General features: G+C 31.5%; 1 protein-coding gene across 5 annotated transcripts in view; it reads right to left on the bottom strand.

The window, feature by feature from the left end:
• LOC113522555 (GTPase-activating Rap/Ran-GAP domain-like protein 3) overlaps nucleotides 1-15,092 on the bottom strand; it is a 272,552-nt gene that overhangs the window by 64,273 nt on the left and 193,187 nt on the right. For all 5 annotated transcript variants that reach the window (XM_052897214.1, XM_052897215.1, XM_052897217.1 and 2 more), the window contains one exon: nucleotides 1,067-1,136. In XM_052897214.1, coding sequence (XP_052753174.1) covers nucleotides 1,067-1,136 — 70 coding nt within the window. The remainder of the gene's footprint in view (nucleotides 1-1,066; nucleotides 1,137-15,092) is intronic.

The following is a 15,092-nucleotide window of genomic DNA, read 5'->3' as shown; positions in this document are numbered from 1 at the left end:
AACAGTCCAATTAGATGAATTGCAAATATCAATCGTTTGATCCTAAAGGAAAGATCTGCTTGACTTTAATGGGTTCAAACGTGGAATTTTTACCTTCTCTCCATTTAAAAGTATCTATTTGTACCTACAACATAATGTACAAAAAGGTCGAATTGATGTTTGAAATTCGCAATTGCAAATAAATTAGAAGGCATACAGGCATAAATTCAACGAAATGTACCCGTAAAAGCGTATCTTAGTGTTTGGGAATAGGATTTGGTGAAATTTATAGAGGTTAAAGATAGGTCGTAAGTGGTCCTACTGCGTGCATGTAATAGATAAAATAAAATAAAGTTCTGTTTGAATAGCAGTAATATGAGTCTTCACTTAGTTGCATCATAAAAATAATAATATAAATTTTTATTTATAAAGATTTATAATAATAGATATTTTAGTCAAAACGACAGATCAAAAGTCAATACTTTGTACATTACGCAGTTATGTTTTTGAGGTACGCAGCTTTACATGTGACAAATACAACATATATGAAATTTTATATAAATGCTCCTACACGACATGTGTTTTCTGCAAACGCTGTAAGAATATTTTGATTTTATAATTACATAAAAATAGAATAAGCAGGAAAGCCTGCGCTATTGTTTTTTTCCCATTGCAAAGGAAGGTTTTCGAATTGGAAAATTATTTTTTTAGTTCACTTTAATTTACTCATTCACTTCACTAGTTCTTCTACAATTGAAAAGGATTATTTCCGAGTTCATTCTAGACAAGAGCACGATGGAATCCGTGGTAAATCCTCCATCACTAGCGATTGTATAAATCATAACGTAATATCTATCTACCTGTCTTATCTTGTAGCAGTGTCACCGTGACATAAAAGCTTTTGAATTTATGAAAATTGTAGTCGATTTGAATAAAAAATGTATTATAATATATTATTTTACAATGTCTGTGATTGTATGAAGTAAGTCTAAGAATGACGGTTGATAAATAATAGTCTAATGATGTTTTTTTTTTATTTCTATAATGAATTTCTAATAATTAGTAACAATTATGTATTATTAATTACCTGTTCAACGGATCCATACTGTCTCCGTGAGAATACTCCTCGTCTCGAGATTAGCTCGCTCGCTGAAGAACTGTAAACAATAAAAGTTACATTAGATTTTTTTATTCCAGATCAGAGAAAATTACTTCAAATTTACTAATATATATTACTATTTACGTAATAATTAGTCTTAATAACAAATTATTTTGAGGTGTAATTCGGGTCAAAATTCACAAATTATTATGTAGTTATTACGCATAAGCATTTTTATCAACAAGAAACTTAGGGCAAGATTGAGGACTATGTATATCAAATATCAATTTCCTTGCAATGATAATAGGACCTCTATTATTATTGCAAGGAAATTGATAAAATTTGCATTCTGAAGTAGATGAATTCAAACAAATGCAAACTCAAAATATAAATGTAAATTATGCATTAAAGTCTTTTCTGTCCTGTTATATTAATTGAATTCAAATATCTTTCACTATTTTTTAGATTACTATAAGGCTAATTATATTTGTTTGTCATTGTTTAATTGCTTCTATATAAAATGTATTAAGGCTGCGGTGCGAAATCAGAAGAATAAATACCAAAAGATTTAAAGAGACACAAGAGAATAATAATTTCAAAACATGCAATACTGTCGTGTAAGTACTTAGTGCTGTGAAATAGGTACGTAGTTACGTAGTACTTACGAGTTGTATAGTATGCAGGTAGCACTATTTGAAAGAGTCTTTTAATAATGAAATGTTTTCGTAATAATCTTTACTCGCAATCTAATTTTTTTTAAATCATTTTCGTGTACAATCTACAATAAGAATGCATATAGGCAATTTAGTATCTAGGAAAAAGGTAGGCAGTGAAATTATTCGCTACTCAAACATCTCAATAAACTGTAGGTCTGTACCATTGTTAGATTTTTCGAATGTTTTCAAAAACACAGTAACAGATCGCAGTTTTTGACGAAATATATAGATAGATAGATATACATATCTTAGTTTTTAATTTTATTATAATTCGGCAAAAAGTACATATACTAAATGTACCATAATATTTAGAGTATGTAAAAGAGTTTTGTTCGTCGATGCACAGTTCACTGATCTTAATATTGCCATAAAATGAGCCGAACAATTGTATGTATTATCAACTGGGGATTAATAAATAGATATAAGTAAAAGACCAACCAAGTTCGGGAAGAGAAAGTTAATATTTATTCGAATGGTTATTTGTAGTTGCAGAACTACTTTCAGAGTCAGACCATAGACAAAACATTAAGATTTTTTCTATGATCAGATTTCAGAGATATTGGATTTAAAAAGGGATTTATTAGATAATTATATTTGATAACGATCTTGTTGCGAGTACCTGTATAAAGTTATAATAAAAATGAAACGAGTTTTTGACAAAACACTATAATATTGTTACGGTGAAGAGATATTTTAAATACAGAATGAAACTAAGAGTTTTAAAGTAAAGAATAACAAGGGATGCTACTAGTACGGTGTGTTTTTTTTTTTAAATATTGTTATCTATATCTATGATGCTACGAAACTATCTAAAATAAGAGTTCTTCAGATTGCGTTAAAACTATCTCTCATATTAATAATTGCAATATTAGTCAATTACTTATTTCTATAGTTTAACAAATGTAGATATAATTTTATGCACTACTATGATTTAAATTTAAAATAGTTTTGGCTTAAATTGAAACATAACACGAGTGTCTACGTATTATAAATATAGTTCACTGTAGTATTTAATTAATAAAGTTTTCGCTACGATATGAAACTGAATATTTAGTTTTACAGTTAGATTCTCTAGCGCTTCAGAATCTTCTCCAGTGATTTTATTTGCTCTAATTGGGTTTAGAGTTGCGAGAATATGTTTCCTTTACTTACAAATTAAAATAAATATATACATTTTCACTTGGTATAGTAATGTTTATTTAAAAATAGGTACTCTTACATTGCTAATATTATACACGTGTACATATATTGTCAGAAACACATGGCGGAATATTATATTTGGCAATAAAATAATATATTCGGCTCATGCAACATATAGCGTTTTTTTTTCTTTTCCCGTTCATTGACCTTATTCATGTCAACTTTTTTCGTGGAACAGTCTCTTTGTAATAAATCTTTCTCTATGTCAGTACACAAAACAATTCTATTATAGGTAAGTAGGTACCTATGAGCTTTATGTCGAATTTAGATACAGTAAAGTACTTAGTAACAATAAGACAGGGATAATTAAATTTATTCCTCAAATGTCTTCACGAATAGGTATACAAATTATATTAAATATATTCCACTGTGCTTCCTATATTATTGTTAGTCTATTAATGTTATGTCAATTTACAAAGACTGACTATTATTATCATAAAATAATTTATCTATCTTCTCGCCAAGTCTTTTTCTGTATAAGTGGAATAAAAATATGAAAGACTAGCGGCCCGGTACATATAAAGTTTAATAAAAAAAAAATTAAATGACTGCATGAATTACATAATAACATGCTTGTACTGTCAACATTGAAAAAAGTTTCAATTTGACAGCACAATCCCCATCTTAAAAAAGTTTGAATTTGACACAAAAATCCCAATTAACAAAATGATCCGCCATTTATTGAATTAATTTGTTACCAAAAATGTGATAAATGAACAACCGCTCGACCGATTTTGTGCAAACTTCACATAAACCATCTACTAAATAGTCCGAACGAAGTCTAAACATTTGGTTTGGATAGGTGAGCCCGTTCTTAAGTTATAACAACGAAAAGTGGCATTAATTTTCATATATATAGATTGTATATTTTGACTTCATTCCGCTTAAACGACTGAGAGTGTGGTATATAATCAGGTTTTGATTATAAATTTAAGTGGGAAAAGTTGTGGGATTCAACTAGTATGTACGCGAATGCTTAAAAGTGATTAAGTGGGATGCTAAGGATTTGTAATTAAAAAAAAAAACAATTATTAATGATACAGTTTGTTAGAACTATTAAGTTCAGATTTATTGTTTGATTAGTGACATTTTTGAATATGTATGGAGTCTCAAAGTTTTTATATAAGAGTATAATAAAGAAAATAAAAAAAATTGAATATCTATTGCGTTATACTACAGTCAACTATTTTCAAAATCTAAAAAGCTTTTATATTTCTTTTTTCTAGTCAGGTCCAATACCATATTTATCTTATATTGTCTTGACTTCTAGAAAAAAAAAAATACTACTATGAATGTCTTCAATATAATGAATACTTTTGTTTACTCTAAGGGGTGAGTGTGGAACCATTACGAGCAGTCAATCGAATAATGAAAGTATAATGAATGTAGAAAGCTAATTTAATAGAATGGCGTTCGGATTGAAAATCCCTTTTTGTGACGAATGCTTACAGCCCGTTTGTAATTAATGAAATTTTGGATACAAATCTAATATTATAAATACGAAACTTTGAATCAATAATTCAAAAGATATTTGAATATTTGTTATGGATAAATTGAAATGATTTTTTTTTTATATAATATTCTCAAGTGCAATAAGCACTTGTAAATTACATTGTTAATGCATTTATAAATATTGTGAGCAAAGGTGGACTTATCTCTGATAGAGATCTCTTCCAGTCAACCCAATGCAGTTAGAAAGCATATTGTTAGCGGGTAGTTGAAGTGCTACAACTATTAAACAAATATGGTACAAAAATAAGCACTGTTTGTTAAACAATTCAATTATTTAGCACTATAACTAAACTTATAGTATATTTAGTAGTTCTTGTCCAAATTTCAATTTTTTTTCTTTTTGTACAAATTTTATTTATATAAAGAATTCGCGAAGTCATATTTTTAGATTATGTCGAAAGAAACGAGATTTGGCTTCCGATATTCATTGAGAGCTAAGTGCGTTATGTCGTACTCCATTCTAAACACAAAATGTGTGTCTAATTTAAAGATAGTGTAGTGCAGAATCAACAAACAAATATAAATAAGATTTAACAATATGATTTGGTCCTATAGATCCTTTTTTTATACAAAATTATAGTCAGAGGAAAAATAAATTATTTATAATACCTATTTTTTATACAAAAGTAATCACAATTAGATAGACCTTGAAAATGATTAGTAAGATTCGTTTGTACTAAAGTTTTTCACCTACATAGTTTAGCAGCTTGAATTAAAATTTCCAATAATTTGGAGTGCGCTTTTCTCCGGTGGCCTCTTGGCTTGTCGGCTTTTGAAATATCGCTTACAGAGGCCCTTGTCCCGTACTGATGGCCCTTGACACTGGCCACTCAAATTCAACATGGAGCCTTGGACAATTCAACTTGTCCTAATGATATATGCCGGTCGCGCGGTTGTTTGCTAATATACGCAGCTTTTTTATGATATGATTGTCTTATGAGATAAACATTGCCCAGAAATATTAAGCTTCATTTTGTCTTCATAATAGGTTTATTTTTTACTTAAGGATCTCTCACAAGGAATATTTTAAGGGAACACACCGCTACTTGTACATGAAAAATAGATATGTTTATCTGTAGCACAAGATTAAATAGTTCAAGTAAATATAAATTATTTAGTAACAATTTTCGAATATTAATTATAATTATACATTAAACTTTAAGCTCTTAAACTAAGATAAAAAATATATATAACGTGTTTAAAAAATAGTACAATATTTATATAAGAGAACAACCGCAGTATAAGGAATACTACAAAAGTATAAAGTAGTAGTCATAACTCAGAATACTCAAAGTATAACTAATTTACAAAAATACTTATTCATTGTAAATAAGAGCGAAGGAATATGTTCATACGCAAAATTCTTTGTTCCCGCTTTAATGGATCTATTAATAAATTAAACCAAGCATTTAAGAGGATTATTAGATACTTGTTAAGAATATTATATTTCAAACATCGTAATATAGCTGGAACAGCGAAAGTCTATTAAAGAGCGCTGTTCCAATCCAACAAGCTTGCGCCTTGCAAACCGTGTTTATCCCATTAAGTATCGATATTACAGGGACTTACTTTTTACTGGCATTCGTTACATATTAAAAATCAATCACAGCATTATTATGGTTTGATACTTTTATAATAAAAGTATCAAATACAAAAAAAAAAAAATACTAAAAAAATGTTTTGTCTTCTAAGTCGATGTGAATCTATTTATACATTGATTTACATCAACAGTATACAATTAAAAATACAATTACTCGTTATATGCAAAAATGGATTCGTTTTATTAGAGTTTTATTATGTATGGTATATATTGACTGACAAAAATAGTTGTCTTTCAGTTAAAATAAGTTAAAATAAATTGTCTAGGGTACGGAAGTAAGCCATTTGAGCGTTCCTTAAAAAGAAGAAGGTTGTCTTATATATTTTTTGTGTGTAGGACACGAAACATCTTTGTTAAATCTGAACCGATTTTGATAATTGTCTTTGCAATCGATAGAATTTTCCCCAATATTTCTTATATAATAATTTTATTGTATTGAAAGTAAAGAGAATGTTTTATCGTACATTGGTACAGAGTGGTCCTGGTTTTTATGATGAAAACAGTGGATTGAATGAAGCAGTGACACTTATGACAATGGTGGTCTTAATAATGTATCTTTATCTTTTACTACTATTTATAGGCATGCGAGAGCATTTCATGAGTGTGGCCGTTTCAATAAGATAAGTCCACTACAGATTTTATTATATTATATATTTGATAATGAAAAAGATCGTCAACAAACTAAATTATTCTTAACGACGCGATAGGCTCACCTCCTGGGGTGAGCTGTTGCTAAGTTGGATTATAATGTAAGGTAAATGTCCACAAATGCTTTTGACATCCTCAGAGATTAGAGTAGAGAGTATATTAATTTATTTTAATACATTTTAAAAGAAACGAATTTCTTTTTGTCGACCATCTGTTATTTTTTTCTCATTTCCTCTTTATATCCCGTGCCAATATATAAATACTTGTAAACAGAAAATAAATTTCTATCTAGTGACGATAAAAATCTACCAGATAAAAAATCTTTAATAGTTATCTATTTTTATTGTTTTTTTATTTTTTATTTTTTTGATAAGAGATAGAATGTTTTCTACTAATGAATGTTTGACAGTATTTTATGTCTAGGTAACGACTAGGTACAGTTTAAATACATTATATTAATATAATTATCCCATTAATTCTACTATTTTATTATTGTGTTATTAATGATTTTACTACTACTGTATTATAAATGTGGAAGCTTGTAAAAATGTTTGGGTATTTTTTGTTATTCGTTCTATAGTAGTATAACAAAACAGAACACTGCCATGGAAAATAACATTTTATTTTCGTCTATTGTATAAGCATATAATACAGCATATAACAGATTCTATATTTTACATTAAGTATTGCTTCGATTAAAATTCAACACGGCGGTTATATTTTTATTATTGTAGCCTTGGTGGTCTTTGATTAGTTAGTTAAAGTGGTGAGATCAGTAAGGTAAGAATAATTCAAATATTATTTAGATTATTTATTTATTTATTCTTCGGAAAATATAAAGCTTAATTCATTCACATGGCTAAGTTATAAAGTTATTACTTCTTCTATGGGTTTTTTACTCTCTGTCATTAATAAATTTATATATTGATACCATCTAATAGTAACGATATGAAAATAAGATCATTTATCAAATTTCTAATATTTTTTTTTATACAACTTAGAATAACAATCAAGTTGACGGCCCACCTGATGGAAAGTGGTAACCGTCACCTATAGGCATGAGCAGTACCATGGATATAACAGAGTATACTATTTCGCCTATGATACCCCCATGCGTTGCCATTCCTGAAGACTCAGGTGTTATACCTCTGTATCCTGTAAATTCAGGCCATATCCCACCCTTCTAACCGAAACACAGCCATGCAGTCACAACTGTTTTACGGTTGAAACACGAATGGGACAGAGGTACCCAAGCAAACGACTTTTGTACAGTCTCCCTCTAGTAAACTTGTGCCTTACTTTATATTCATTATTATTTTAATTATTAGATACAAGAGACAAAAAATCTTTAAAGAACTAATTTATTAATTAAATAACAATTGTAAATGATTAAAACACTGAATTAGATGATTTAGTCCTTAATTATAATTTTACATTTAATAATCATTACGATAACCACAATTGTTCATTTTACGGTTTAATCAAGGAATGCCCCAAAGCTCCAAAACAAAGGATCAGCAGTTAGCACTGGGACTTTCACACGGGACGTAATTATTATAAACAAACGAATGGTAACAAATAGGTACGTAGAAGGAACACTATGTGTCATTGTTTCTGTAAATTAAACATCTTGCCATTATCGGAGTCCAACTTAGGGACTCGTCAACAGGATCGCCGTTGTTTCTTGTTCTGCCGTCGATATGCGATGTTCCGATTGCCAAAATAATATGCCTAGTATTGGCAATATATTGTAATTTGTAATATAGCAACTAGATTACAAGAATAAATGGTTTATTGATACAATTTCTAATATTACAATGTGAAGTCAATTTGTTTCCTTGTTATTTCCTTTGTCTCTTGACGGGACACATGTTGTATTTAGAATAAAGAAGGACGTATATTAATACTATTGAATCTCAGTTACGCAAACAAAATCGCGGACGAATATATTGAAAAAGATATACAACACGTTTAACTTATTGTCTCGATATCAAGTACGCAAGTGAACGTTATTTTTTATACCTACAATTCTCAAGAAGTTAAACCACAGTCGTGTAGGACAAAATAAGACTTATTGCAACGAAAGTGGAACTGTTTAATTTGGGTACTGTAAATCCATTCAGACTGGTTCCGTGTGGTCCCGGTATAGAATAGGTTAACTCTTCCTTTCCCGTGGGCGTAATAAGAGGCGACTAAAGGAACTAAATGATCGAGATATGAGCAGGAGCGTTTCTCTTAAAACATCATTAAAAGCCTAACAGCGGTTACAAACTCGTTTGAAAAGCGCGGTAACTACTAACAAATCTCCTCTTATGGAAAAGGCTTATGTTCACTAGTGGACAGTTAACGGTTGATATGATGCATAAATAATATACATATATCCATAAATGCACGCAAATTGAACACAGAATAAATAACGGTAGCTTGAGTGACACATGAAATATGAAATTAAGACATGATTTATTAATGTTAATTATCACTGTCGTAATCATTATAAGGGACGGGAAGATATAATCCTATTGTCTTGTCATAGGTAGTAACTTATGACGCAAGAGAAACTCGAAATAACATTCTATAGACTTTTTTGAGTTTTCCTTCACTTGCACTATTGTATTGTGTCTGGTTTCCCTAGTCGCGTTTTTCCGGTATCTAGAGGATAAAAAGAAGCGATTTCTCATTGTAATTATAGTCTGTTACCATATAGATATATAATGAGTCTTTTATAAATATAATAAAATGGAAAAATGCGAATATGATTTATACTGCATGATATTCGCAAAAAGAGAAAATAAACATCGTGAAAAGAGCAATTTCATTACAAAAGATATTAGTAAGTATGTATGCACATATTAATGGATAGTAATAGAATGGTAACCTTCTCTACGCTGATGGTATAATTTGGGCACCAGTCAGGGATGATTGGTGAGTATGAAAAGGCAGGTCAGTTATCCCATCATGATGAATACCTACACTTGAAATCCACCACTGGGGTCCACGTGAAGGTCCACCAAATAGGGTATATTGCTAGCAATGGGATTGGTAACTCCTGTTACTAATAATCCCTCCCTCTCATTATGCACAGTCATAACGGTTGTGCCTACATACAATTCCCGGCCACAAATTTCGTATTAAATTACGTTTTCCTAGAGTGCTCACATTTAATAATATTCTATTACTACGTTCTATATATAAAGTGACAATTATTTCCAGTTTACATTACATTCTCACAGATTGTGAACACGAATACCATATTCCACAGGCCTACGATTTCATACTTCTCGACCAGATTCTACGAACCTATTAAGATCAGTGATGTCGAAATTTGTCGAACAAAAGGTTTTACGGAGAAATGTGAACATCTGCTGGTAATAGCGCCTTTATTGTCTCAAACGTTTTAAATTACAACATAACTTCAAATTACTTCATAATATCAATTGAAAATATAAATAACTCATATATTCTTGAAGAATAAGTTCGTAATTGTACTAGGTACAATTACGAACGTATTTTTTAAAACTGACATACTTAACAATGCGCTGGCCTACCTGATAGAAAGTAGTAACCGTATATTAACAACAATATGAACTTCACAGCATACATTGTGACAGCCTATATCCACAATATAAAAAAAATCTCAAGAATTGAAACTCATGAAGCGGTTTTATTTCTTAGAACTTGAGTATTATACTACCGTACATACGTAAATACTCAGTAATTTCACTAACTTATTGCATTTTTCAAACCAAAATGAAATAGGCTAGCAATAAAAACTGTTTGGCATCAGAACACTCAATAAATGAGATATAATCGGGGATTCCAAAAGGAATATCCTTTAGAGCTTCCCACTACATTACTTTTAAATATTATGCTCATTTTTAATGATGTCGAGACAAGATGCTGTAACGCAAAGCGATGTACGTTCCCTGAAGAAGATTTCCAGATGAAGTCGAAACAATTCTCAGAAACCATAACTATAGCAAGTTCATCTTATTTTCCTTATACTTATATAGGTATAGAAACAGGCTCACACTATGTTGTATTCTAGTATACTGGGTGAAATCTGGATATGCTGTATATTACTATTACTATTTATTATAAGTGCATTTTAGTAGCAATGGGCTGACCACATAGTTCGAAGAACCGACAACCGATGGGGAAGAAAGGTTCTTGAGTGGCGAACCCATATTGGCATATGCAGTGTAGAATAATCCTCCACATGATGGAGTGATGACCTTAAATGCATTGTAGGTAGTTAGTGGATACAAGTGGCTCAGGACCGTTCCTTATGGCAGTCTATGGGGGAGGCCTATGTTCAGCAGTGGACGGATAATGGCTGAAATAATGATGATGATTATGATTAGTACGCTTATCATTTAAACAATAGTCGATTAATACCTTTGATATTAGATATATCAGAGCACATTTATTAAAAAAAAAGAATGCAAAATAAAAATCCTAAAATGCAAATGAATTCAGGCACGAATCGAAGTAGAACTTTTATTTGACACAGCTTACAAAGGTCATATTGAATCTCGCTCGATTTTATTGTCAGCTATTGCCCTTATTCGACTGGCGTGTTTCCATGACTAAGGAAATTGAACGCATATGTATTTTTAGCATGATTGGTCACATGAAAGGCGTTAATAAAAGACGATTAAGTGGAAAACGTGACAAGCTGTATGTCACACAAATATTACGACCATATTAAGGATAGTACCTGCGGTCCTAATAGATATGACACGCAATGATAGTATTAGTTAGAACGAGACAGCATTATAAGCAAAACACGGAAGTGCGAGCAACATCGAATTTTTTTATCTTGCTCTGTGAACGCTTTTATTTTTAGATAGCTTGATTTAGATGTCCATCAAAAGTAAAACGACAGCTATTATACGCGACTGAATATTCGATTAAATTTATGTTAACTAAAAATGACTCATGTTTTATATTACAGTATTACTCAGTACGCAGTACTCGTGTATTGTCGATTCGTGACATAAGAATCTAGCATTACAGTATCTAATAAGTTCTCTGTCATATCTTACTTTGAAAACGATGCAAATAAGATGAAACTTAAGAATTTATTTATTTATATTATAGGTTTCCGTATGGTCCCGGCATAGAATTACCCCTGTCTTTCCCATGGGTGTCGTAAAAGACGACTAAGAGAACTTAATGGTTAAGTGATGGGCAGATTCGTCTCTCTTAAAACATGGGTGTTAACTACTAGCAAAATTACCCCAATGGCAAACTACCATAAAACAGTCTATGGAAGAGGCCTATGTCCAACAGTGGATAGATAACGGCTGATATGGGGGGGAAGGGATTAACTAAATTACATACTATAACTTATAAATATGGTAGTCCACAGCAGTCTCATTGCTAGCAATATACCCTATCAGATCGCCCTCCACGTGGTACACCCTGGAAACCATCGTGCTGAATTTCAGGTGTATTCATCACGATGGACAGAACTGCTTTTTCGTTCTCACCTATCATTCTTCACTGGTGTAGTATGCCAGCGTATACCGTTATTGCGGGTGGGGTTATCATTCCATTAACGTCCATTAAAAAAAACTTCTATTAGGATGATATTATAAGTTGAAAAATTTAATCTTCCAAAAACTTATTCTGTTAGTATTCAACACCCATCTTTCAGCTATCTAGGCCGAGTGTGTTCCCTGTTACAATACTATAGAAGGTGTTATACATTACGAACTGTCCCTCTGAAATTTTCTACCCAAGTATCCAACCAATCTTATTCTAGAAAGTAATAGCAACATACACAGTAAGTACTTCTACCAAAAATGTATGCAACGTCAAAAAAAATCTCTACTCTGTGCGTACCGGACGGTTATAACACCTCGAGGAAAAGAAAACCAAAATTAACTGTTCTAACGAGTGCTAATTCATGTTGCTATCCATGTAGGCACTCCTTTGTTTCCAAGTTCTCTTCTATATTGTTTTCTACTACTTATTATCGTAGATATAGATATGTATCATAGTTATCGAGTCCCGAAGCTCGACTGGAGCAATCGACAGCAAAAACAGAAGAAGTATGTGTTAAACTTATCAACTCTTTTTCGAACTTCATTACTCTTGACGTTGGCGCTATTTTCTAGTGTTATAGACTAACTATGCAAACGACTCTATAAAGTTGCCCTCTTGTTGTCCAATAAGGCGCTTAGTACGAGTAACTGAATTTATTATTTAATTTACATTTCGTACAATTACTTGCATAATTAATTATCCCAGTGTGCTAAATAAACTCGGATAATTAATTATGTAAATAAATTTAATGAAATTTAAATTATACGTAAGTAAAATCCTTTTAAATTTCCATAAACGATGTGCGCATTTTATGACTGTACGGAAGGGTTGGCACTTTACATCAGGTGGGATGGCCACTTATTTGGTATTCCCATTGCTTCGATATATGCTTATACAAGTTGCATCTCTCCGGTTTCCCCTCATCAATTAAGTTAAGAAATATCATATGTATTAATGTACTTAATTATTTGAAATTTATTGACCAATAAAATGTGATACAAGAGGCGGATTTAATGCTACAGTCATTCTTTACCAGTCAACCTTTATGATATGCAAAGATACTCGATGATGGTTCAAGTAATAAAATTAATTATATTTTAGTGTGATACGGTAAATGCTGTGAAAAAGAATATGTTTTATTCATGTACTACATTTTTAAAATCCATCATGGCAAACACCTTTAGGGATTTTTACATTTATAATAGTAAGTTTATATTATAATTATTATTACCAACCAAGAAAGAATTAAGTGCTTATTAAATTTTTATTTATTATTATAATATAATTAATAATAACGGGCCATTGTCCATTAAACAAACATTTATACACAATAGGAGTCACAGACAGCCTTCTATGTCGAGGCTGTTTCGACGCCGAAGAAACGGCTGCTCACGTAATCCTGGAATGTGAGGCTGTGGCCCATCGACGTTTAGAAATCCTCGGAACGGTGAGGTCGCTCTGCGAGGCCTGTGAAAAACCCAGGAAGCTTCTGCGCTTCTGGGCGGAGCTAGGTTGGCTGTACTAGCCACGACTCATATGCATAACGGCCCAAATGAGAGGCTAAGCGCGGAAAATAGTGTTTTCCACATTACACACAATATAATTAATATTTTTATCTATATAAAAATTTAAGAGGGAGAGAATGTTTTTATACTTTTTGGCACGAGTAAATCACACTACCTTTATGATGCTTAGAAAGATTAAACAAGCTGACGATCCACTGGACGGTGGTAACTGTTGCCTATAGACAGGAAAAGCACCATGGATATCAAAAAAACACTGATGCCCATGATCATACTTTGCTATTTCTAAAGACTATGGACCTACGAATTAGATTAAACATAGGTGCTCAAAGTATTTGGATTTTGTGTGGCTTTTTAGTAACAATAAATCGTAATTTGGCTACGTGGGTGTCTGTAGCTTATCCAATGTTCCGCAAGTACCTTTGTTTTTCATTCGACGAAAATAGCGAGGTGTCCTTGTGCTTCACTTCAGAAGTATAAAGGTACGTCTATACTGATAAAGGATTGTACAAATGTTGGACACATTGTCGCTGATAAAATGTTACTTTTTGTAAATAATGTATGTAATTGTGTAAAGATACATGTGCGTTGTAGCAGGCGATTTAAACGCGAAATGCAAACGCTGATAGCCTGTCTATTTGAAAGTACAAATTTTCTCTTGTAGACATGAACAGCATATACATATATGCATCATAGTGTAATATACCATGTATTAATTACACTATGATGCCTATATATGTTTGTTTGATATATGGTATGTTTGTCTTTTCCGACAATTGTTTTGCTTTCATCTCGAAGTCTTCTTCAGGGGGCGTACAGCACTTTATGTCATAGAATCTCGTCTTGTGCTACAGAGCTGCGGTTTGCAGAGAATTTACTATGAAATGTTATCCGAAATTTCGGGGCCGAACGAAACACAAATTTGATGTTAAAATTACATAATACATTCCATTTGAAAATATTAAAAATGTAAAATATTGTTGCTTTGGACTTTTTTGGTAGGTTTTATGACAAACAAAATGTAATTCGTCGGTCGTTTCGGGTCGATTTCGGTGTGAACAAAAATACGAAATTGAGTCCGAAATTTCGGAATGTTTTTTCATGGTAGATCCACAGGTTCCAAAGTCCGTAAAGACGTTGTTGCGAGCGGGGGTGCTTACTTTTTATAATACTAATGTGTTCCGATAACTTAGGATAGGTTGATTTAAATTCGAAGTTCATACTGATGTATACAATAGTCGCAAGCAAAAACTGAATTAATAAAA

The sequence above is a fragment of the Galleria mellonella genome, unplaced genomic scaffold (genome assembly GCF_026898425.1).
Source record: "Galleria mellonella isolate WM207_F2 unplaced genomic scaffold, CSIRO_AGI_GalMel_v1 utg36, whole genome shotgun sequence".
NCBI classification, from domain to species: Eukaryota; Metazoa; Arthropoda; class Insecta; order Lepidoptera; family Pyralidae; genus Galleria; species Galleria mellonella.
This window is presented reverse-complemented; position numbering and strand designations above follow the sequence as displayed.